Source organism: Octodon degus, unplaced genomic scaffold (genome assembly GCF_000260255.1).
Source record: "Octodon degus isolate 3935 unplaced genomic scaffold, OctDeg1.0 scaffold00021, whole genome shotgun sequence".
Taxonomy (NCBI): Eukaryota; Metazoa; Chordata; class Mammalia; order Rodentia; family Octodontidae; genus Octodon; species Octodon degus.
In genome coordinates, this window is record NW_004524597.1 from 13,412,865 (window position 1) to 13,436,636 (window position 23,772).

At 42.6% G+C, this 23,772-nt stretch overlaps 1 protein-coding gene across 3 annotated transcripts; it reads left to right on the forward strand.

Moving 5' to 3' along the window:
• The first annotated feature begins 294 nt into the window (after positions 1–294).
• Ufd1 (ubiquitin recognition factor in ER associated degradation 1) lies at positions 295–23,772 on the forward strand. Of its 3 annotated transcripts, none has more exons than XM_004627984.2 (12): positions 295–405; positions 3,665–3,797; positions 4,531–4,563; positions 6,823–6,944; positions 9,604–9,734; positions 11,741–11,813; positions 14,208–14,276; positions 15,419–15,484; positions 15,732–15,779; positions 18,775–18,863; positions 19,480–19,561; positions 22,944–23,772. In XM_004627984.2, exons 1-12 carry the CDS (start codon positions 403–405, stop codon positions 23,016–23,018), a joined length of 924 nt encoding a protein of 307 aa, XP_004628041.1. In that variant the 5' UTR covers positions 295–402; the 3' UTR covers positions 23,019–23,772. The 3 variants fall into 3 exon arrangements, with proteins under 3 accessions (XP_004628041.1, XP_023567415.1, XP_023567414.1); XM_023711647.1 differs by having other exon boundaries at positions 3,665–3,771; XM_023711646.1 differs by lacking the exons at positions 295–405; positions 3,665–3,797; positions 4,531–4,563 and adding an exon at positions 4,968–5,239.

The window sequence follows — 23,772 nt, forward strand, 5'->3', positions numbered from 1 at the left end:
AGAGTCCAAGATGGCGAAACCAAAAGCCGGAAGGCTCTAGATGCTTTCTGGGTAATGTAGTCAGTAAAGGGAATGGACCCTACCAAGTTCATCTTGAGGCGAGTACTTTCCAAAAATTTTTAAATTAACTTTAAAACTTTCTTTAAACAGGCAAATAAGTTACTGAAATATATTTTAATGTTTATGTTGAGTAATTTTTATATCCGAGGTCTTCGCCTGGCTTTTTTCATTTACACCCGACAACCGCTGCTCCCCCTCTGTGGGTCTCAGATCGGGTACTTCCGGTGAGGTTCCAGAAGGTCTGAATTTCTGTGAGGCGACTGCAGTGGTTGAAGAGAGCTACCGCAGGGTTCCTATCCTAACGTCCCTGAGAGAAGCGGCATCTACGAAGCGGTGTCCATAATGGTAAGCACTGCTGAGCAATAGTTGGGAGCTATGAATTAGGTTAGGGCTCTAACCAGTGCCCAGGGAGGTGGGGCGGGTCGGCGGGGCAGATGCCGAGTCACCCGGGCCTGACTCCGGCCCGCCTGCCAGTCCCAGGCGCTTGTGGCGTGAGCCGGACGGTTGACCACGAACTACGTTTGTTTTTCTCCACTTTGGACTACGATTTACATTTTCTCTCTTAGCTGGGCTTGAGCTCCTTGCGTGTAGGAAAGAGCATACGTTTCTGTCCACCCAAATGTCTCAGAAGTCCTCGATACGCAACAGGTTTCCATAATCCGAAAATTAACTAGAAAGTTGGGGGCCGACGATATAGCAGCACAGCGGCACAGTGCCTAACTGGCAAGCTCAAGGTCCTGAGTTCGATTCCTGGTACAAAAAAAAAAAAAAAAAGTTGGCGATGGTGGAGATGAGGAATCCGCGTGGGCGTGGAGGACTTCCAACTGTTTGCACCAGTTCGGTCAGCTCTGTGCATCTGGGTTCGTGCTTTCGAATGTACTTAGTTGTATTTTGTTCGGTAGTGATAAGCGTAGCTAATATTTTCTGTCACCTTTTTCTGCTGTGCCTGTAGTCCCTCAGCACATTTTATCCCCTGTAATCTCCACAATCCTCCTGGAGGCAAGGATAGTTATTGCCATCTTACGCTGGAGAAAACTAAAGTTTTCAGAGAGAATTTACTCCTGGTCACAAAAGTGAGGAGCTCCTCGAGATTTGAAGCCAAGACTGTCTGGCTGCAATAAAGGAACGGAGAGTAAAAAATGTGGAGTCAGAAGTGAACTGGGAGGAACAGGTCGGGTTCTTAGAAAAACGAACTGGAGGTGGCCTGTTAAGGATGTTGTATACTTTTTGTACATTTTCCTCTTTCACTTCTGGAAGAGAAGAAATGGCTTAGATGGAGTGGGTCATGAGAGGATTTTTAATGAGGTGCCCACTCTTCTGGCTTCAGTCACCATAAGGTGTTTCATTTGTTGTGCTTTTATGTGAGATTAAGTTGGATATGGCACTTAAGAGAGATAAAATGATTGAAAATTGCTGTGTTAGAGCTCTAGGTAGTGATGAATGTCATTTTAGGGAAATAGCTGGTGCAGCTTGCCTAGTTTTGTAATCACGAGTATAAGTACTTATCATTAGGTACTCTCCTCATCATTTTTACCTCTTCACAGATGCTGGCAACCTCAATTCCACTTTCTGTATCTGCGAATTTAATTTATTGTCTTGATTTTATATGAGTGGGACCATTAGCTGTAAGTCCTTTTATGACTGTTGTATTTCAGTTAGCGTAATGTCCTCAAGGCTCATCCATGTGACAGAATTTCCTTATTGTATAAGGCTGAATAATATTCCACTGAATATATATAAAACACATTTTCTTTATTCATATGTCAGTGGACATTTGAGTTGCTTCCACTTTATGCTAGTATATTTACTTTTGTGTGTGTGCCAGGAATCAAACTGATGACCTCATACTTGCCAGGCAGGCGCTATGCTGCAGAGCTATATCCCTGACACTTTGTGCTACTATAATAGTGCTGTTATGAGCAGGAATGTTCTTACCTTCAGTTCTTTTGGATATATATCGTACTACAAGGTTTTTATATTCTCGTCAAATGTCATAGTACTTGAAGTACTTTGAGAAAAATCCCAAGTTGATCTATAACATATTGTCAAACCTGGTCTTAGTCCATAGGTTAAGAGCCAGGATCTTTTTATATGTCTTGACCTTGCTTGTTGATGTGAAAAAGCATCATACTGTAGCACAACATTCATAACTGCTGCATGCTGTGAAAACTTGCTAGAGGGGCACTAGCACAGACCCAGGGCAGAGCAAAGGAGGCCTCATAGAGAAAGGAAAGGATGGTAACTGAAAGCCAGGGGAAGGAGTGCAGTCTTGAATGCTTTTTCCTGTTTCCTTCCTACACCTCGGCATGGAATGTAGGTCTCCCTGCAGGTAGTCCCTTCCTGACTTGTCAAAATATCATTTCCAGAAACCCTGTGTTCCTTTATCCTGCTTCTTGACTTAAAGCTACTTGACATGTTCTCTTTTATGTATCTCTCTTGAACATCAGGTCTACCTGGGCAGAGGGTAGTATCTGCTGTGTTAGTAAACAAACACCACTAGGATTATATTTTAATATTTTAATTGTTTATTTATTACTTGGTACAGGGTCTTGCTACATAGCTCGGACTTATAGTGATCCTCTTCTCTCAGCTTTCCCAGTGCTGGGATTACATGTGTGCCCCACTACACCCAGTTTCAGAGCTGGCGTGGCATGTGGTACTGGGGATCAAACCTGGGTCCTTGTGCTTGCCCGGCAGGCACTTAGACCACTGAGCTGTCTCCCCAGCCTCACCATTAGGATTATATTGTCCTAGTGTCCAGGTCAGAGCCTGGCAGATAATTGGACTCACTAAAAAGAGATAATTATCAATAAATGTGTTTTAAGTTAATGGTGGGCTGACGAGATAGCTCAATGGTCTAAGCACCTGCTTAGGCAAGCACAAGGACTGGGGTTCCATCCCCAGCACCACATGCTTGCTGGCCCTGTCCCCCAGTGCGCCAGGCTGGCCACCAAGACCAGACATGGTTGTGCATACCTGTAATCCCAGCACTGGGGAGGCTGAAAACAAGAGGATCACTATGAGTCTGAGCTGCATAGTGAGACCCTGTACCAAATGTATAAAATTAATTAGTTAATTAATTAATGGTGATAGGAAATTAGTTCTAAGTGGAAGAATTAGTCCAGGTAGGAGCATGGTAGGTTTGGTAACTGGGATGGTCAGTAACAAGTCTCTGCAGTGTGTGCAGGAGCTGTAACCTTGATCCTGAGTATAGGAGCGGCCCTGAACAAAATAAGGGTAGCTGCTGTATAGCCAGCTTTATATTTTAATAAGATGTGCTGCCTAAAGGTAATAGAATTATATCCAAGGGATGAGTCTGGGTGGAGCAGAAAGAATTTGAAGTGTAATACTGCTGAAGATACAGGAACATTGTGGTTAATCAGGATTTGAGTACAATGTGTTCTTCAACCATGTTTAGCAGTATTAAAGACCTGGTCACATTTTGGCTTAAAGAAATGTGTGTTTGTGACAGGCACAGTGGCTCTCACCTATAGTTCCAGCTACTTAAAACTAATCTGAGCAACATAGCAAAACCCCGCCACTAAAAATAAAAATAAATGTGTCTGTTTTGTTCTAATGCCAGTGTCTTTTTTCCTTCTTCTAGTTCTCTTTCAACATGTTTGACCACCCAATTCCCCGGGTCTTCCAGAACCGCTTCTCCACACAATACCGCTGCTTCTCTGTGTCCATGCTCGCAGGGCCTAATGACAGGTCAGATGTGGAGAAAGGAGGGAAGAGTATGTGCTTGTTTTTATTTTGATCTTTTATTTATTTGGTATAGGGTCTGCTATGCAGCTCAGACTTGTACTGATCCTCCTGTCTCAGCCTCTCCAGTGCTAGGATTACAGGCGTGTGCCACCACGCCCTGTTTTTATTTTGAATAGTAACCTTCCCTGCTAAAAGTCTATGAAACTTGTACCCTTGCCCAGCCCATACTTGGCATGTGAGCACCAGAAGCTATCCTTATAGTAAAAATGTCTTGTGTCTCAGACTCACTGATTGGGTGGAGGTGGTGGGAGTAGAGTGCTAATTATGATTAGATTTGTGATGAAGAAACATTCAGTCCCCCAAAATAAATCATGTTAAGTAAGATTTGTTAAGAAAGACCATTATGGCAGAGCAGATGGCTCAGTAGAATGAGCACTTCCCTGCCAAGTGCAAGGGCCTGAGTTCAATCCCCAGTTCCGCCAACAACAACAAAAAAGAAACAGGCGGATCACTACGAGTCCAATCTACACAGTGAGACCCTGTACACCCTGTACTAAAAGAAAAAAAAGTCACTTTCAGGAAAAACTGAAAAGTCTTATTAAAAAAACCAAAAAAAAAAAAAAAAAAAGAAGACCATTATGAAATTCTGTCTAGCCTAAAAATATTGCTTAAAACTTTTAAATATGAAAGAAACTGCCCCTTGCCTTTAGTCTATCTTTTTGAGTTTTATCTTCTTAAATTTCTCAAATATTCTTTCCACAGTAATTATGCCACCATCAGCCCTGGATCAGCTCAGTAAGTATTTTCCAAGTGACTTGAGAACTTTTGTAATACAGGCTCTTACATGCATTTAGACACACATGGGTGACTTTTGTTCACATCTGGTCAAGATTCATCCTTGGAGGTCAAGTGTTGGGCTGGGAGAACCAGGTATATGTGCCAGGATAGGGTGACCTGTGTAGGCCTAGGCCAGTGAGCACTCAATTTTCCCACTGCAATAGGCCCTTGAAGTCTTCCCTTTGTGAAGGGAGTTCCTCTCTCTGAACTACCCCCAACTTGTCTCAAGAATCTGTCAGAGTTGAATGAAGGTACTGGGATGAAGTGCTCTATAGTGCTGATGTGGTTCATGCTGTTGGCTGGTCTTACGAGCTTTCCTTCTGAAGGACAAAATGGTTGGTTTACAAGAGGACAATGCAAGACTGCCTCATTGCCTCTCCAGACATCTTTCCTGAGCTTCGTACCTGTATTTCTCACCCCAAGTGTGCCATTGCATCCTGAGCAGGTTAAAGATTTGAGCATTCATTCTCAATTTGCTGTGCTCTCATCTGTTAACACCAGCAGCCCAGGTCCAACCATATACTTCCTTTCTTTCCCCAAAACCCTTATCTCAAGAGAGCAAGCAAGAAATCCTGTTCTGAAAATATGGAGAACCACAATGGACAGCTCCAATCTTGCCTTTTAAAACTTGGAGGTATTTCTCCTTTGAATTACTTCTGTGGGACATAGTAATGGGGCCGTAGTGTTGGCTGGTGGAGAACAAGTGCTAGCTGTGGTGTCACTATGCTTAGCTTTTGCCTCTTGCCCAGCCTGAATCTAGATTACTGACTTGGCTTCTTTGGACCTCAGTAGTGTCCTCCTTGGCCAGAGACATCCACAGCTCTTGTGCATTGGTGCTGCTGTAGCATGAATATGAATAAACCAAGCCCATCTGCTTTCAGTCCTGAAGAAGGACGCAACTCTTGAGCTGTGGCCCTACCCAGTGGAGTCCTTAACTCAGCAGCAAGTAGACAGTGGACAGAGCCATGGGGCTCACAGTTGTAGTAATGTGCACAGACCTGTCATTAAGAGGGAACAGCGCTCTAGACAGTCCTTGTTTTCAGGATGAACTGAAAGAACTAGGCTCCAGGTGTGACCCTTAGTACAAGTGTCCCAGAGACTTATTGACTGGATCACTAGGATTAAGGTTAGATAAATGTTACTTAGATCTCTTAACTAATGGATTATGTCAACTAAGATCATATAGGGAGTCCTAACTTACAAAATACAGGGTCACTCCTCTGTTTGTTGTGGGCAGTGCAGGAGTCCTAAGGTACTTTTTTTTTTTTATCTATATCACACATTGCAGTTTGGGAGTCATGGACTGGGGAACATCAGAGTCTCTTCCAGCAGTATCAGTCCTGGATCCTTGGCTGAAGCCTGACTCATTATAACACAGGCCAGCTGTGGATCAACTTCCAGCTTGCTGGAAGTAAGAATAGAAGGTGTGGTCCCCATCAGTACCTTCTCAGTGCCTCTCCCATAGTTTCCTACCTCCCATGGACAGCCCTCCCTTCTGTCCCAGCAGTCCTGTTTGCCAGCTCCTACCCTCCATGCAGCTCTTCCCTCCTTAACCAGTGGAGTGAAGGAACATATTATCATGACCTTGCTTAGCCCATATTGCCTATTGGGCCCAGATATTGGTTTTGCCTTTCATGATATCATCCCAGTCTCCCTTTCCATTCCTATTTCCACACCCATCCCCAGCAAGAGGCCAGGCATTCCCCCTCCCACCCTGCTCTTTCCATAGCACCTGTAGCACCTGGGAGTGTATGTCTGATTTCTCTCATTTTCCCAACTTGAAACTTCTGACTCAGGATTTTTGTCTAGCACATGATTGACAGTTAACTTACTGACAAATATATAAGCCTGTTTTTAAATTTGTGATTTTACAGTAGGGGATACAGCTCAGTAGCAGAGTGCTTGCCTAGCTTATACAATGTCAAGTTGGTACCAGTGCTACATTACTGAGTCACCAACATTCCCAAGCTCCTCTCAGCTATTCTCTGTGTTCTTCTAAGCAAGGATGCATCACTTGACACCTTGAGCAGTAAGGAGTTTGTTGGGAGGCAGGAACTTCAGGAGAACAAATACTCAAGTATGGGGAACAAAAGCCTCTCTGAGTAGTGAGGAGGCTCCTTCCAAGGAAGTGTTAGATGAACTGGGCTTCTGTCCTCCACAGGAGCTGTGCCTCAGGGTACCCTGAACCAAGCCTCATAACATGTTTGTTCTTCTTAGGCCGACTTAACATTACCTACCCCATGCTGTTCAAACTGACCAATAAGAATTCTGACCGCATGACACACTGTGGTGTGCTGGAATTTGTGGCTGATGAAGGTATCTGCTACCTTCCACACTGGGTAAGTGGGGCTGCCACGGTCTTTGGAGAGTTTGTAACCCTTTGCCTGTTACTAGACAGGGGCTTCAGAGATAGAGATCCCCCCTCCCACTGTGTAAGTACACACTCAAAGGTCTTGCTAACAAGCAGAATAGTCCAGTGAGAAAGAAATCTGAAACAGCACACTCTGATATGTCTTAAACATACTACTTGGCTATGGAGACACAGGCCTACTGGACTTGAAGGATGTCCTTGCACACCTAGTCGTCAAAGGTACAACAGCCTCTGAAGTCAGAGAGGTGAGCTTTATAGTAAGGTGCTGACCATCCCACATAGATGGCCTTGAGAACCATGTAGCTTCCTTTTCCCTTTTCTCCCCACCCCTGTTCCCACCCTCTCTCCAGTTGTGACATCCATAGCTTTGAGAAACCCACAGAGAAAAACATGTATTGTTTTCTCTGTGCTTTAATTATGTCAGGTGCCAGGAAATTCCCTGTACTCTGGGCAGGGTTGGGAACATACAGAAGTGGTTCAACTCTCATATCTGAGACCCCAGTACTACAAGAGCAGTGTTGTGAAACACTGCCACCTCCTGCTGGTTCATACTGTAATCACCACATTGCATTTCCTCCTTCTGATATTAAAGATAGTTACAAGTTCTAATGGTCCCTTCCTTCCTACAGGAAATAACCTGGCCTATGCCACTGTGGGGATGACTGTCTTCTTTGGCTGGGTCCCAGGGCCCTTTTAGAGTGGTAGCCTGGCTAGCTCCCTGACAGGAACTCTGTGCTTTCTCCTCACTTCCATTCCCCTGGGTCACAGAACCCTTGATTGTCAAAGCTAGCTAGCTGCCATACTTGATTGCCCTATTGGCATGTGGAATAGCACCACTCCTCTATTTCTGCTATTTCCATCCTAATGAGCACCTTTCAGCACTTTTTTAATTTAATTTAATTTTATTTTATTTTGGCAGGACCAGGGATTGAACTCAGACCTTTGCACTTGCCAGGGAAGCGCTTATTTTACTGAGCCATCTCCCAGGCTCCCCTTTCAGCACTTTTGTGTTAGGGCCTCCACAGGCTCATTATAGTGCACATTCATACTCATGCTTCACTCTTGGCTGGGGCTCATCTTCCTGCAGGTACAGCTCTTGGTCTGCCCCTCTGTCCAAACAAGCATCCCCCTCTGACTTGCCCCTTGTCCTCCTCTCCCCCTTTCCCTTGGACTGAGTCACCTCCTAACTGCTGCTCCTGGTGTAGCATTCTAAAGGGATGTGATATGTGGGCTGCTTACTTCAGGGCTGATCAGTATTGAATGGGTTAGGGAATGCCATAGCACTGATACATAAACTGGGCTTCATCTTGATTACCATAATTACTTCTCCCGGCAGGGTGTGTGGAGATGCACTCTGTGGTTTTCACAGATTGTGTATATGTCTGCTTTTCTATTCAAGAGGATTTAAAGTAAGAAAATAACTCATTCCAGAATATGCAGGGTTCCTTTCATTGACAGTGACCTGAGACTTGGTCATACTATAGTGCCCTGGCTCACCACATGCCAGGTTTTCATAGGCTTTGTTTATGTCTTCCATCTCCTTCCTCATCCATCATCTACCTTGCTGGATGGTTTAAGAGGTAGGTGAGGGTGTCTATCAGTTTTTTTATATCCCTTTGTAGCAGAAATATCTGGGACCTTATAACTACCTTACACTTTCATCTATAATAAGCTATTCCATGCACGTACTTCTGCTTTCAAATGAAGCCCCATTTACTCAGAAGTTTTTGGGTCAGCTTGAGAGCCAGGAATTGAGCTGAGCATCCCAGGGAAATGTTTTACTACAGAAGGCCTGGAGCTGGTGGCCAATTGAAATAGCCTGACAGTGAAGTAGCTTAAGTACCCTTTACAGAACTCCTTTGTGGGCTGGCCTGACAGCTCAGTGGACTAAAGCACTACTTAGGCAGGCACAGGGACTAGATACAATCCCTGCCATGGGGTGCTTTGCTGTGCTGGTCCCGTTCCTGGGGCATGCTGAGACTGGCAACTGAGACTGGTCGTAGTGATGTGCGCCTGTAACCCCAGCGCTTGGGAAGCTGCAAACAGGAGGATCACTACAAGTCTAATCTGTGTGGTAAGACCCTGTAGACCCTGTGCTAAGTACATATAAATAAATTAATAAATAAATAAATTAATTAAGATAGAGCCCCTTTGTTAGCATTTTTCCTTCTATATGTTTCCATCACTTGATTTTTTTTTTTTCTTCCTTTTTTTGGTGGGTACTGGAAATCAAAAAAAAATTTTTATTCCTTCTTGACATTGTATCATGCCAGGCATGTGGTGCATGCCTATAATCTCAGGACTTGAGAGGCTGAGGCAGGAAGGTGGCCATGAGTTTGAGCCAACTCATATTACATAGTGAGTTTGAGGTTATCCTGAACTACACAGCAAGACCCTTTCTTAAAAATAAGATCAGGTGGACCAGGGAGATAGCTCAATAGAGTAAACGCTTGCCTGGCAAGCGCAGGGTCCTGAGTTCAATCCCTGCTACCACCAAAAAAAAAAAAAAAAAAAAAACGCGGTAAAGCAAAACATCAATGAAATTATCTATCCCTGAGTATATGGGTAGATGGCAGCTATGGTAGCCCCATAGGAGTTTCATGCAGCCTTCTTCTGAATCCTTTTAGATGATGCAGAATTTGCTGTTGGAAGAAGGGGGCCTGGTTCAGGTGGAGAGTGTCAACCTTCAAGTGGCCACATACTCCAAATTCCAGCCTCAGAGCCCAGACTTCCTGGACATCACCAACCCCAAAGCAGTGTATCCTTTTGAAAGAAGAGTTATTTCTAAGGGCAGGGGATTTCGCTCTGTGGTAGAGTACTTGCCCAGCATGTGTGAGGCCCTGGTTTCCATCCCCCATTCTGAACAAATTTTTAAAAGGAAGAGCTGCTCAAAAAAGGATGATCTAGCAGTCATTAACCATCAGGCATTTTGTTAAATCTTTGCTTACTTTGGGGAACACACTGTTATTTGTGACTGAAGTTGTAATTTACGAATAATTACATTTAGTGGGCAAGGTAACACACAACTGTAATCCCAGGATTCAGGAGTTTAAGGCAGGAGGATCACTGTGAGTTCAAAGCCAGCCTGGGCTACACAGCATTCAAAACCAGCCTGAACTACATAATGAGACCTTATCTTTAAAAGAAAAAAGAATAGTATGTAACCAAAATATCCTCCTAGTTCTCAGCCTTTGCCAAATGCACTGAGTGTTTAATGACCTCTGGTGAAGTAGAAGCCAAAGTAGAATCCTGTTTTTCAATTGGACTTTTTTTTTGTAGCACAAAGCACAGTACATTCAGCAGGAGGAGGATGGTTCATTTGTGATCCCCATCCTCTCTGTGGACCCCAGTCCCTCAGCTCAGCCATTAGTTAGCCAGTTAGCGCCACTATATGCCTAGGCTTAGGTTCATTCACTTCACATTCACTTCAAACCATTTTCTGTTTCTATAAACAGAAAACAAAGGCTTTTGGTTCTAGTGATTTTTTTTTTTTTTAATGTTTAACTTAGAGCTTAAGCCAGGTATATGTATTTTATATGTAAAGACGTTGCCAAAGTGGATGAGAGATGTGCAGTTTGTAGACTGCACATCTAGCTTGATGGCTCAGTTGGCTTTTTGAGATAATACCTGCACGTGATGGCATATACTAGGTAGGAGGAGTAGAAATTCAAGGCTAGTCTCGGCTACGCAGCTTAGCAAGCACTGTTATGAGGATTGAACTCAGGGTGTTGTGCATTGCTAAGTAAATGCTCTCTTACTCTATCCCCAGCCCTAGTTTTAAAAACGCACCCTTAAAAAAAATATACTGAAAAACATGGAAAGTTAAGAAAAGGAAAAAAGCTGCCTCCCTCTCCACCTCCTCACCATTTCCAGGCCTGCTGCTTCCCTTTCCATCTGCAATCTTGGCCCATTGTCAGCCTTAAGCTGCAAGTCATCATGTTGTCCAGTATGTGAACAGGCCCTATTAAGTCCTTTGCTTATCATGTCCTGAACACAGTGGCTGTATTGAGCCCCCTGCTGGCTGAATCCTGGACCTGTGGGCATGCTAAGCACTCTGTCCATGGAATAGTCCTTGGTGGAGGCTTCCTGTCCTGCAGATGGGGAATGTCCTGTGGGAAAGGGTCTTAACTTTTCCTTCAGAATGCTGGACTGAAGATGTTCAACTCTCACTGACCAGAAAGGAGCCCCTTTCTCTGTGGCCAGAGCCCCTTCTGATCTTTGTATTTTTATACATGTTGCAAATTAGACTTACAGGCTTGTTTTCAGAAGCTGTTTCTGTCAGTGTGATAAACTTGTTGCTGCAGAGAGAAAAAGTGTCACTTTTGTCAACTGAAAGGCAGCCAGCTGTGTAAAACACGGAAGGTAACAAGCTTCCACAGAACATATACCAAGGCATACAACAATGATACAAGAAGTCATCTCTTAGCTCAGAGGCCAAGTGTTCTGGATTTTAGGGTTCAATTTAGGTTCAGCTTCTCTATATTTAAGTGTGCAGCATCACTGTAAGTATGGTTCCACTGTACTAATGCTGCATTTTTAAATTATTTTTGCAGTGCTGGGAATGGAACTGAAGAGATTTGTTTGAGTGCTCTAGGCAAGCACTGTACTACCCAGCTTCATCCTCAAGCCAAAGCTGTGTGTTTTAGTTCCAACATAGTATGTATTCCCTGTATGTGACAGTAACCATCCACCCTCTTAATAGACATTCATTACATAAAGAAGATGTGTGTCTTGCCCTCTTGCCTTGACAATGTATGTCCACAGATTAGAAAATGCACTAAGAAACTTTGCCTGTCTGACCACTGGGGATGTGATCGCCATCAACTACAATGAAAAGGTATGTAGACCACCCTTAGCATAGCTTTTACTTAAGAGCTATTTGCATTGTCTATTCTGTTGTTTATTTATTTATTTATCTTTGTATTTAGTACAAGATCTAACTACATAGATTAGATTCATAGTGATTCTTTTCTTTCCAGCCTCCCAAATACTGGGATTATAGGCGCGCACCACCACACCCAGTCTCAGTTGTCATCTCAGCCCACCCTGGGGGTGGGGCCAGCAGAGCATGCTGGGGATCAAATCCCAGCCACTGCACTCTGCCTAAGCAGACACTTTAGTCTGCTAGCTATCTGGCCGGCCTCATTCTGCTGTTTAAATAGGGCTTCTTTTTAAGCAGAGTATTATTACTGGATCACATCATGTAATTACTGCCTGTGTCTTAAAATTTTCTGGCTGGGTGTGGTGGCACATACCTATAATCCCAGCACTCAGGCTAAGGAAGAGGATCTCTGAGTTTGAGGCCAACCTGGGCTACATACTAAGTTCAGAGCCAGCCTAAACTACACAAGACCCTGTTTCCAAAATAACTCCCTAATTTTTTGCTATAGATTCATGTTGAGAGCCCTGATTCACTCAGCAACTATGTCTCAAGGATTAGTTACATTTGTAGATCAATAGGCTCAATAATGTTATATTTATAAATCATACTTATACGTACAGTGGCAATGCTGCCAATTTTGCCTCTGTTAAAAAGGTTTTCACTGTACCTATAACCTAAATTAAGCCTTTTGCTGTTCTATCAGGACCCAGAAACAGACCAGTTAGGTTCTTATCTTCTGATGCCTTCCCTTGGAAGCAGGCTTTCAAGCAGCTGGCCTTTACAAGGGTTTGAGTACTGTTAGGCACCTGGAAAGCAGAGCCTGGCTCTACCTGGGGACAGTACCTCCTGTGTTTCCTATATTTTAACTTCAGTTTTCCCATAGCAGTTCTTCTGGGTTTAGTCCTTCTTGACATAGATCTTTTGGGTCTAAATACCTCTTATGTTCATTCAGGATTCCATGTTTCTTTGATGTCTGATTCTAGAAAAGTTAGCTATAAAATGAAATGCCAGATGAGTTCCCACAAAATTCAAGAAGGTGTCTACTTTCCCATTATCCATAAAAACATGGCTGAAGGAAAATGGCTAACTGGAAATTCTGCCACTAGACTGACTACTATAGATGTGGGGCACAGCAGTATAGGTGCCTCTCATCCACTGTGACAATTAACAGTTCATGGAGCCTTCAGTGGTCAAGAGTGACCCCAGCCTGGCTTACCTTGGCTTTTCATGAGACCAGTGCTCCTTCCCTCATTTCACTTCCCTGGAGTCCCCACACCCTAAGCCAGTCAGGTCTTCCATCTGGGGTCTAGAAGTCAGTTATTTGATGTCAGTATAGGGATCTAGCTTCTTCTCTGGCAGATTCCTTATATTTGATGCACCTGATACTGATAACTTACACTTTCCAGTTTTGTGGGTTTCAAAAATAACAAACATACACTTTTTTGTCTGTAGCATAACTGAATATGCTCTTATAATTAATTATAGATAGACTTCTCATTTTTGGTTTGGGAATGATGTTTGATTTTTTATTTTGTCCTCCCCCCCCCCCCTTTGAGGCAGGGTCTTACTGTATTTCCCAGGCTGGCCTTGAACTCAGTATGTAGTCCAGGCTGGCCTCAAACAGAGTGGTGATGAGCTAGCCAGATAGCTCAGCAGACTAAAATGCTTGCTTAGGCAGAGCGCAGTGGCTGGGGTTTGATCCCAGCATGCTGAGATGGCAATTGAGACTGGGCGTAGTGGTGCGCACCTGTAATCCCAACACTTGGGAAGCTGAAAATAGGAGATGACTACGAGTCCAATCTGTGTAGTGAGACCTTGTAAACCCTGCAGACCCTGTACCAAATACATTAAAAAACAAAACAAAAAAAAAAAAAAAACCTCAGTGGTGATGCTGGTGCCTCAGCATCCCGAGTGGCGGGGCTCCAGTAGTCCACCACCACTCCTGGGCTTTGTTATTGTTCTTAACATTAATCTCTTGACAGGCATCTTGGATATACAATATTACTAGTAATGATGCAGGAAGCATTCTTAGAATTTTCCCCTTTTTCTACTTAGTTAATTATTTACTTTGAAAAAATTGCCAGAAGCTAGTTTTCTGGGTAAAAGGTAGTATCTTTTGCATTACTACTGTATAAAACCACTTGTGGTCTGATTGGAACCATGTATGAGAAGTGATCTCCCCACAGCAGTGAACATAAAAACAGCATTGGTAAAGAAAGAGGTGCAACTGGAAGTTGGTTTTGTAGTTGTGGAGGTTTTGTCCATGGTAGAAAGTCCTAATAAGTGGATGTTGCCAGCACCTGGTTCTGTCTTAAAACTGTCCAACTCATTTATATATTCTTTCTGCAGATCTATGAATTACGGGTGATGGAAACCAAACCTGACAAGGCTGTGTCCATCATCGAGTGTGACATGAATGTGAGTAACTTTTTATAATTTTATTTGGCTCAGCCCAGGGCCCCAGGAGATTGTCCCACACTGTCTGAGAGCACTTTAGGAAGAGGATACTGTTAGAACATCATAAGGAGATCATTTACATAGCAAGCCATACCAAGGAGTAGAGGTGGGAGACTTTGCTACCGGTGCAGAGCTGTCTAGATTTACAGTTGGGTCAGATCTGCCAAAAAATAAATATTCTTAGGAGCTGGATGTGATAACATAGGCGTATGATTCCAGTGTGTGGGTGGCTGAAGCAGGAGGGTCACTGAGAGTTAGAGGCCAGTCTGGGCTTCATGGTGAGTTCAAGGTCAATCTGCACTACAAAGTATAGCCCTGTTTCAAAAAACCAAAAAAGAAAAAAGAATGAAAGAGGTATCCTGAATAGGAACAGATTGCTGATGTGTACAACACCCTAATATGAGCAAAAGGGCTGGTCCAAAAAGGCTACCTATGGGGCTGCTTTCCTTTATGTGAAATTCTCAAGGTATCAGGGCTTCAAATGTGAAAGACAGATTAGTGGTTGCCAGGGACAAGGGATCCTTGTGTAGTGGAACAGTTTAGTATCTTCACTGTGGTGGATACATAGTTTTGCATGATGATAAAATTAATAAATCTAATCATGCATGCATGCATGCAAACAACCCCACACACAGGTATGTACATAAACTGGGAGTGCTATATATGAGTAATATTTGCCAATATTGTCCTGTGGTAATTTGCAATGTTGTCATTGGCAAAGTGTATCAAACATCTCTGTCATTTCCTAGACCTATATGTGAATTTGTAGTTGTCTCAAAACAAAGAGGGCCAGCTAAATAGCTCAACAGACTAAAGCACCTGCTTAGACAGGTGCAGGAACCAGGGTTCAGTCCCCACTGTGCCATGCCGGCCCCACCCCCAGGATGCCCTGAGACAGTGGCTAAGGCTGGGTGTGGTGGCATGTGCCTGTAATCCCAGTGCTTGGGAGGCTGAAAACAGGAGGACCACTACAAGTCCAGTCTATGGAATGAGACCTTGTAAACCCTGCACTAAAATACATTAAAAAAAAAAAAAAAAAAAAAAAGTCAAAGAGCTAACTATGGCTGTGTCTCAAAACTTTACTTTTCATCTGAGAAATGCAGGTGGACTTTGATGCTCCTCTGGGCTACAAAGAACCTGAAAGACAAGTCCAACACGAGGAGTCAACAGTAAGTAGTTTCTCTGGAGGCCGGTCCCAACCCATATCAGACTTTCCTTGTTTTTTTTTCCTCATTGCAGTACTTTTAGCTTTGGCTGAGGTTGGTTTCTTTACATTGCCAGCTTCTCTTCCCCCTACTCTTTATGGGGACGGTATTTCCTAATTCGGTGACTAGACACCAATAGAAACTAGACACTGAGGGAAAAGCTAGGTGTCCCTGCTGACAAACTCATTCCTGTTTTCTATCTTCCCATCAGGAAAGTGACGCTGACCACAGTGGCTATGCTGGTGAGCTGGGCTTCCGTGTGAGTACCGGACTATCCATCTTACTCTGTGCCCCCTTGAACCAGGACACTCACGGCAAGCTGTTCTCTGTGGTGTTTTGTGGACATTTCCAGGGTTGGACTCTGGGTATCCATGCACATATTAACTAGGCACTTGCTTAGTTACCAAACACTTTTATACAACCATTTTCTTTTGCAATCCTAGCAACCCTATAAGGCAGCCCCAACTTTTTCATGTTCTTTTTAAAAATTTCTACTCTACCAAAACCTTAAACTAGGACAACAGACATGAATACCCTTTTTTTCAATCAGTAATGGTGAACTTTTTTTTTCTTAAATTTTTTTAATCTTTTATTTATTTATTTGGTACAGGGTCTTGCTGTACAACTCAAAATTGTAATGATCCTCCTGTCTCAGCCTTCCCCTTGCTGGGATTATAGGCGTGCACCACCATGCCTGGTTTCGGTGGCTAGCACAGCATACAGTACTGGGGATCGAACCCAGGTCCTTACACTTGCCAGGCAGGTGCTTAGACTGCTGAGCTATCTCCCCAGCTCTGTAGTGAACCTTTTAAAAAATCAAGGGTCGGGGCTGGTGAGATGGCCCAGTGGTCTGGAGCACCTACTTAGAACAAGCTTAGCAAAGCATAGAGACTGCAGTTCAATCCCCCAGCACCACATGCCAGCCAGCCCCGCCCCCTGGTGGGCTGAGCTGGCCACACACACACACAAATAAATAAATTAAAAAAAAAAAAAAATCAAGGGTCCAAACTGCAACCCGAAAACAACTCATTTATCACAAAGTTCCAACACTGCAACTTAGCCTGAATACTAAGGTTTTAGTTTAGAAAAAATAACTCATACATAAACATCTTGTCTTAAAAGAAAAACATAATGATAGAGCTTTCAATGATACAATCACCTTTTTATTGAAAGGTAAATGTTTGGGCTTGGCATCCTTTTGCTCAGTTAATGTGATGTGTGCTGTTGTATGCATGCTGATAATTACTTAAACCTTGGCTTATACATCATTCCGGTCATTTGTAGTATTCGGGTCATCTTTTTTTTTTATATCAGATTTCATGTAATTCAAAACTGAAAACTGCCACTCACAAGTATAAGATGATCCAAACAAAGTAAGATAAGCAATCCTAATTGCTTTCATTTACTTAAAATTATTTGGCAGAGAATTCTATACTTTTAAAGATTTAATTTGCAAGATTCCCAACTGTGTTGTCCTTTGCCATATACTATCTTCATATACTATCTTCATATACTATCTTCTCTATCTTCTCAAGAGCTGCATACAAGTTACAGAATTTGTTTTTTCCAGATAGAGCTTTCTTGAAATTCCAACAGCTCTGTTTCTAGATTTCCAAAAGTTAGCCAGTGTAAACAGGGAAAACCAAGCTCTTCAAATCTGACTTAATCTAAAGAAATAAAAAAGGTTGTCACCATCTTATGGGACTATAAAAATCTGTTACTTAAGTTTTCCTTTCCCTTAGCTGCTACAGTGATGGAAAATTCCTTGTTGACTTTCTGATGGCTTGTAGGATTTTCTGAAAATGTTGTAGAATTCCCAAAATTAATTTTTAGATTTGGAAAATACTTTAGCTGCCCACTTGCAAAGTCTCTTTCAAAAACCTTCAGTTTTCTCTCAAATGTTTTGATATCACAGAATACCCTTGCTGCCATCCATGCCTCTTGGAATGATCTTCCACTCTGTTTTCAGTTCTCCTTTTTTAGTTGTAGTCATTTTTTAGTGTTCAAGATTTGGAGTCTACAAAAACACAGACTTTTAAACATTGACATACCTAACACACATCTAACCCTCTACCAAAAATAGCTCATGCAGTTAATTAACACTAAAGAATTAAATATTCCCCAAATCAACAGCCTATGGATGTGATTCTCAGCTGAGGTTCCTGGAATTTCCTGACCACCATCTTAGGGGCAATGTTCCACTGACCAGTGACTTTTGGCCTATTGGGAAAAAGGCATCTTCTCCTTTGTGGGGTCTTTTACTAAGGTCACACCCAGTTCAGGCAAACATAGATTCTCACTTTCATTTTCATAAATTCTGCACAAACAGCTAAATATGATGCTTCAAATTCAAATATGCCAGGGTGATAGTACAATATTAAAAGAATCTCATTCTTAATTAGAGCATCTGTTTGCTAAATCTTAGATATTAAATTCCAGTTTTTCATAAAACTTGAAGCTAAAATCGTGTGTTAATAAGAACAAATGTGTTAGAACTCATACCCAGTCCTAGCAAATATATCAATCCTTGGCAGCACACTGACCAGCCATGGGAAAACTTGGATAAGTCACAGTTGATGGCCGCATCTCATGATATCATCACCCAGTGCTTTTGCATTCCTGTGTGCACTGTTAATCCAAAGTTCAGTTGACTGGGCTTGTGTGCCAACAGAGGGTTTTGCATGTCCACTGTGGCATACATGCCATAGGTTCACCACCACTGTTTTAGGTTCACTATTACTTACCATATTTACTTTTTATCTCTCTAAATGCATATTCTATTTTTCTTTGCCTGGACTGAAAGTAAGCTGCAAACATAATCATTAGGGCCCAGTTAGGCTACCTGGGAAGCAGGTGGAGATGGTTCACATGTGGGTGTTGGGGTACCAGGAGACAGTTGAGGGATTATGACTGGTTATTCAGGAAGCTGAGTCTAGAGGCAGAGGCCTTAAGAAACCTACAAGATCTTGAGCTAGATAGCCTTTGAAAGGCCAGTGTTAGACCTTTCAACTCATTACCGGTTGGCAGCCCTCATAAGATGGCTCTTACAGGTTCCAGCAGTACTCTGCAAGCTAGGTGAAGAGAAATTGTGTATCAGGACTCCAGCAATGGGGGAGCAAGGGTTTTAGTCTTAATGATATCTTGGCATATCCCTTGGGATATCCCTCAACTAATATCCCTACAGCAGTCTGAGGAAAGGATATATCTGTGCTCCATCATAGGACTCAGTATATGACTCCTACTTCCCTTTTTAGGCCTTCTCAGGTTCTGGGAATAGACTAGATGGAAAGAAGAAAGGAGTTGAGCCTAGTCCTTCCCCAATCAAGCCTGGAGACATTAAAAGGTAAGTCTGTCCTGGCTTTGCCTCTACCAGACATTTTATTATCTAAGGAGAGTCCGAGGGAGCCCCCTGAGGAGATAAAGCCAGGGCCATCAGGCTACCAGGTGGACTTACATCCCTATTTGTTTTCTAGCTGTGGTGGGGCATGACTTCTCTCATTGATTTCATTGAGTCCAGTGACTCAGCAAACTCTTCCTGTGGTGGCTTTCACAGTGGGGGCAGGTAACATGACTCTGCTCTCTGCTGTGTGTAAGCAGAAAGCAAATGCTAGAGATGGGTTCTTTTACCTGGTCTCTAAAAGAGTTAAATGAGTATAACCATTGCAGAAGGATTTGTGAGGTTTGAGATGACCCTTTACCATAGGCCAGGTCCAGAGTCAAGGCTATCTACCACACCTAGTATTTATGCTAAATTAGAACCATTTTTGACCTGGGTCTCTGCTAGAAAAATGCTGGGAAGCACCCAAGGGCTGGACAAATACCTACATTGAGATACAACAGTATTTCCTGGAAGGATCACCAAGAGAACACTTGTCTTTTATGTTTGCTCTCCCCTGATTACCAGAAGCAAATTTTAGCCCTTCCTGAAAAACTAACATGTCTTTGTGTCTTCTTCACAGAGGAATTCCTAATTACGAATTTAAACTTGGTAAGATCACTTTCATCAGAAATTCACGTCCACTCATCAAAAAAGTTGAAGAGGTGAGTTCTAGTGACTGAGGTTGTTACTATTCTGAATAGGAGGCTTTTGTTATATTTTCCCCATTTCTGGAACCCTCCTCTGTTTAATAGCCTGCTGTTTATGTACAGCCTGTGTGGGCCTTTCTAGGCTAAGGCCTGGCATCACAGAGTCAGGAGCCACTTCAGTCTCTGTCACTAAAGAGCTGAGTGCCCTGTGTGTGCTTTATCTTCTCTTTGCTTTCTTCTAGCAATCTCTGGACAACACCTTGGCTACTTCTAGCTACATAGGATGGTCATAGTGTAGGAGAAAGTTAGGGTTGAGCATCCTGTAGGCATGAACACTTTGAGGCCTGGTGCCTAGTCTCAGCAGGTGCTTGGCCCCCAAGCAGTAGTCAGGGTGTGGTGTGAAAATTGTTGGGTGGGTGTCATGTGTGTAGGCACACTTGCTTCTGACAACAGCTTTCCAAAACCGTAAGGGCAGTGAGAAGCAGTGGCATTTAAGCGTCTGTCTATCATCATTGCCACACTTTGGCATCATCTAGCAATGGTGACTAGCAAAATACTGGTTGACAAAGGTTGCTAGGTAGCAGGCACCACGCTAAGTATTTCATGTATAACAACTCTAATCACTAAAACAACCCTGTGAGGAGGATGCTTTGTTTTGTCTACACTTGTATAATGCATATGTAAAGATTCTCTTGCCCCAGGGTAGAGCTCCTGACCACTGTATATCACACTTCAGTGCCACAAAACTCTAGAAGTGACCTTTAGTTAGATTTCCAAACAGCAGGCCTTCTTTGGTTGGGCATGTTCCGTTTTTTACAGGAGCAGGAATAGCAGTTGGCTAAGGGAAGTGTTCATCATTCAGGAACTCATTCCAGGGTGTTAGCTTTGGTTCCTAAGTGTGATGAATGTTTCTAGAACACCCACACTTTTCAGACCTACCACTTTTTTGGTTCCTTTTCTTAAAAGATTAGATGCTTAGAGATCCCTGACTAGTCTGACAGCCCATCTGAAACAGGCAAAGTGCAGCTGTGCTGCAACCTGTTCCAGATGGGCTGCCAGACAGAACCAGTCTCTGGCAACCAACCTCCTGACAACCAAACTCTTCCCTTGTAGCATTTGAGGTAGTTAGGAACAGAGACTACAGTTTTGCTGTCTCTGCCTACATACCCAAGCAACTTACAGCTGCTTCAGGCATTAATATTCCTCAAATTGACATAAGTGTTAGGGACCTTCCATTCGTAGTAAAACAAATGATGGTCTTCTAATCAGGCTTTACCTGCTGGCACCTCTGTAAGCCCCCCTCTAGGACTTTACCAGTTATAGGCTGGCTTTTGGAAGATTCAGACTTGAGGCCTCAGTGTCTTAGTCACTTTCTTGTCCCTAGGACATAATATCCAACACACATACCTTAAAAGAAGAAAGACTTGGTTTTTGTTTTGTTTTTATGTATTTAGTACAGGGTCTACAGGGTCTCACTATGTAGATCAGACTCATAGTGATTCTCCCCTTTTCAGCTTCCCAAGTGCTAGGATTACAGACACATGCCACCATGCCTAGTCTCAATCTGTCTCAGCATGCCCCAGGAGCGGGACCAGCAAGACATGCTGAGAAAGGCTTGTTTTGGTTCAGGGTTCATTTCATAATCCACAACTCCAAGGGCGAGCCAGATAGCTCAGCAGATTAAAGCATCTGCTTAGGCAAACGCAGGAGCCGTGTCAGCCCACCCTTGGGGCACAGCCGAGATGGCGATTGAGACTGGGTGTGGTGACACACGCCTGTAATCCCAGCACTTGGGAAGCTGAAAACAGAATCACTAGGAGTCCGATCTGTGTAGTGAGACCCTTGTAGACCTTGCACTAAATACAAAAAAGAAAAAATAATAATAATCCACAACTCCAAGGCAGAGATGGCAGAACAGAGGGACATGGGGGAAGAAAAGCTGCTCACATCAGGGCAACCTGGAAGCAGAGAGAGAAGGGAGCAACCTTGGGTAGAGAGATATGTCATCCAGCCAGGCCCAATTCGTGGTAGTAATAATCCAGGCATGGTGGTCCATGCCTGTAATCCCAGCACTCAGGAGGCTAAGGCAAGGAGATGTCCGTTTGATGACAGCCTGAGCTACATACATAGTGCGTTCAGAGCCATTCTGGACTACATAAAGAGACCCTGTCTAATTGATTAATCAATTTAATCAACTAATTACAAATTTAAAAAGTATAAAAGGCTGTGAGAAGTGTGGGTCAATGCAAAGGTCCCAGGTTCAACCCATAAATCAGTAAAAGCTTCAAAGGGATCAGTGTCCACTGTTTCCCTAGAAATTCTACTAGGAAAGATCAGGTGTGTACAAACACATTAAGGTGCTCACTGCAGCAAAATACTACAAACTTAGAATTAACAGGGACATCCACTGGCAGAATACTGTCTTTGCTGCGTAACAGAATACTCTATAGACCTTAGAGCATGCCAGGTGGATTCATTGGCATCAAATTAAATGGGAAAAGAGTTTATATAAGCACATACAGAAATGTGAATGAAAGTGTTATTTTGGGGTGATGAAGTTATGGGTGATTTTTTCTTGAAATATATTTTTTATACTGAAAATTATTCTGTAAAAGGATATATAAAAGATCTCACTATAGTTCACTTCTGGATTTTTTGACTATAACAATGTGAAAACAATGCACATTCACTGGTAACTACGTAGAATTTGGAATTTGGATCTTTTTCTGGGATAGCGAAATACAGTATTGCATTGCTAGATGGCAGCATTGAGTCATAGCTCCCCCAGTGATCCACCCTGTCAAATGGAAACAACCAGTACTGGATGGTATGCTGTGTTGCTAAGCTACCATGTTTCATAGGTTGAGTGTATTAAATGCGTTTTCTTTTTTTGTCCTTTTGTATTTTGGCTTCTTGTTGAGACAGGGACTTGTTACATAGTTCAGGCTGGCCTTGAATTCACTTTGTAACCCAGGCAATTCTCCTGCCTCATGCCTGGCTATTAAATGCATTTTCTCTTGTTTCTGGTACTGGGAATGGAACTTACAGCCTTGCACTTGCCAGGCAATGTGCCACTGAGCTATATCCCTGGTCCTGCATTTTCAACATAATTTATATTTCTAGTGTAGAATGACTATATCAGGAGATAGCCCCTCCATAAGTCGAGGAGCATTTGTATATTCAACCTGAAAAGAAAGGCAGTGGAGCACTCATTTGTGTCTCAGCACAGTAAATTATGATTTATACATATATTTCAGAGACCTTTCTTATTATATATGGAAAGATAATAGGTGAATGATACACAAGTATACAAAATAAAAAAGGCATTTATTGTAAACCTCCAAAGAATTTCTGAAAATAGTTTCTTATCTTCATATTTTCTTATCTTCATATCTAGGATGAAGCTGGAGGTAGATTCGTTGCATTCTCTGGAGAAGGACAATCATTACGTAAAAAGGGAAGAAAGCCTTAAGTCCAAACTGTGGCTGATTGGAAAATAAAGGAATCAATTGCAACATACTGGCTTTTAGTTACTGCCTCTGACATGGATAAGACCATCATCAAGAGAATGCTGTTACTTAAGGGTTTATTTAGTGTTACCTAAGAGTTACAAAGTTTGACCTGGACGTGGAGAAGCCGAAGAACATGGTTGTATGCTTGATTTGGGGGAAAGAGAAAGCTATCTCTACTGTCCTGTAGGTGGCCTTCTTTTTCTATTCTGTTCATTCAGCTCAAGGACTTTCCTCCTGCCCCAGCAAAAGAGTTCCTTAATTTCTAACAAACCAGTGAAGATGATTGAGTTTCATTCAAGGTGTTCTTTCTCTTTCTTCATTTTCTCTTTTCCTAGGTCATTTGCAAAGGCATTGTCTTTGGCCTAGAAAAAATGAGTTTAAATAGGTATGTGTTTTATAAATAGTGCCTGTCCCACTACTCTGGCTGCTATTTAAGAATTTGAGAAAGGGTGTTTCTATTTTATTTTACATACTAATTGTTTTCAGAAATACTTTCCCTCAAAAGGAAACCCTATCCACTTGAAATCAGACTTTTATTTTGATTTCATATGGAAATAACTGACTCCTTAGTGAATTTATTCTAGAATAAAACAATTCCATGATGAAGCCAAATGTAAATTTTAGACTGAATAAATGCTAAAGATATGTCTGCTTCCTTACCCCCACTTTGGAATTTTGAATTTTACTTTTATTAAATTTTCCCATGTTCTGCTG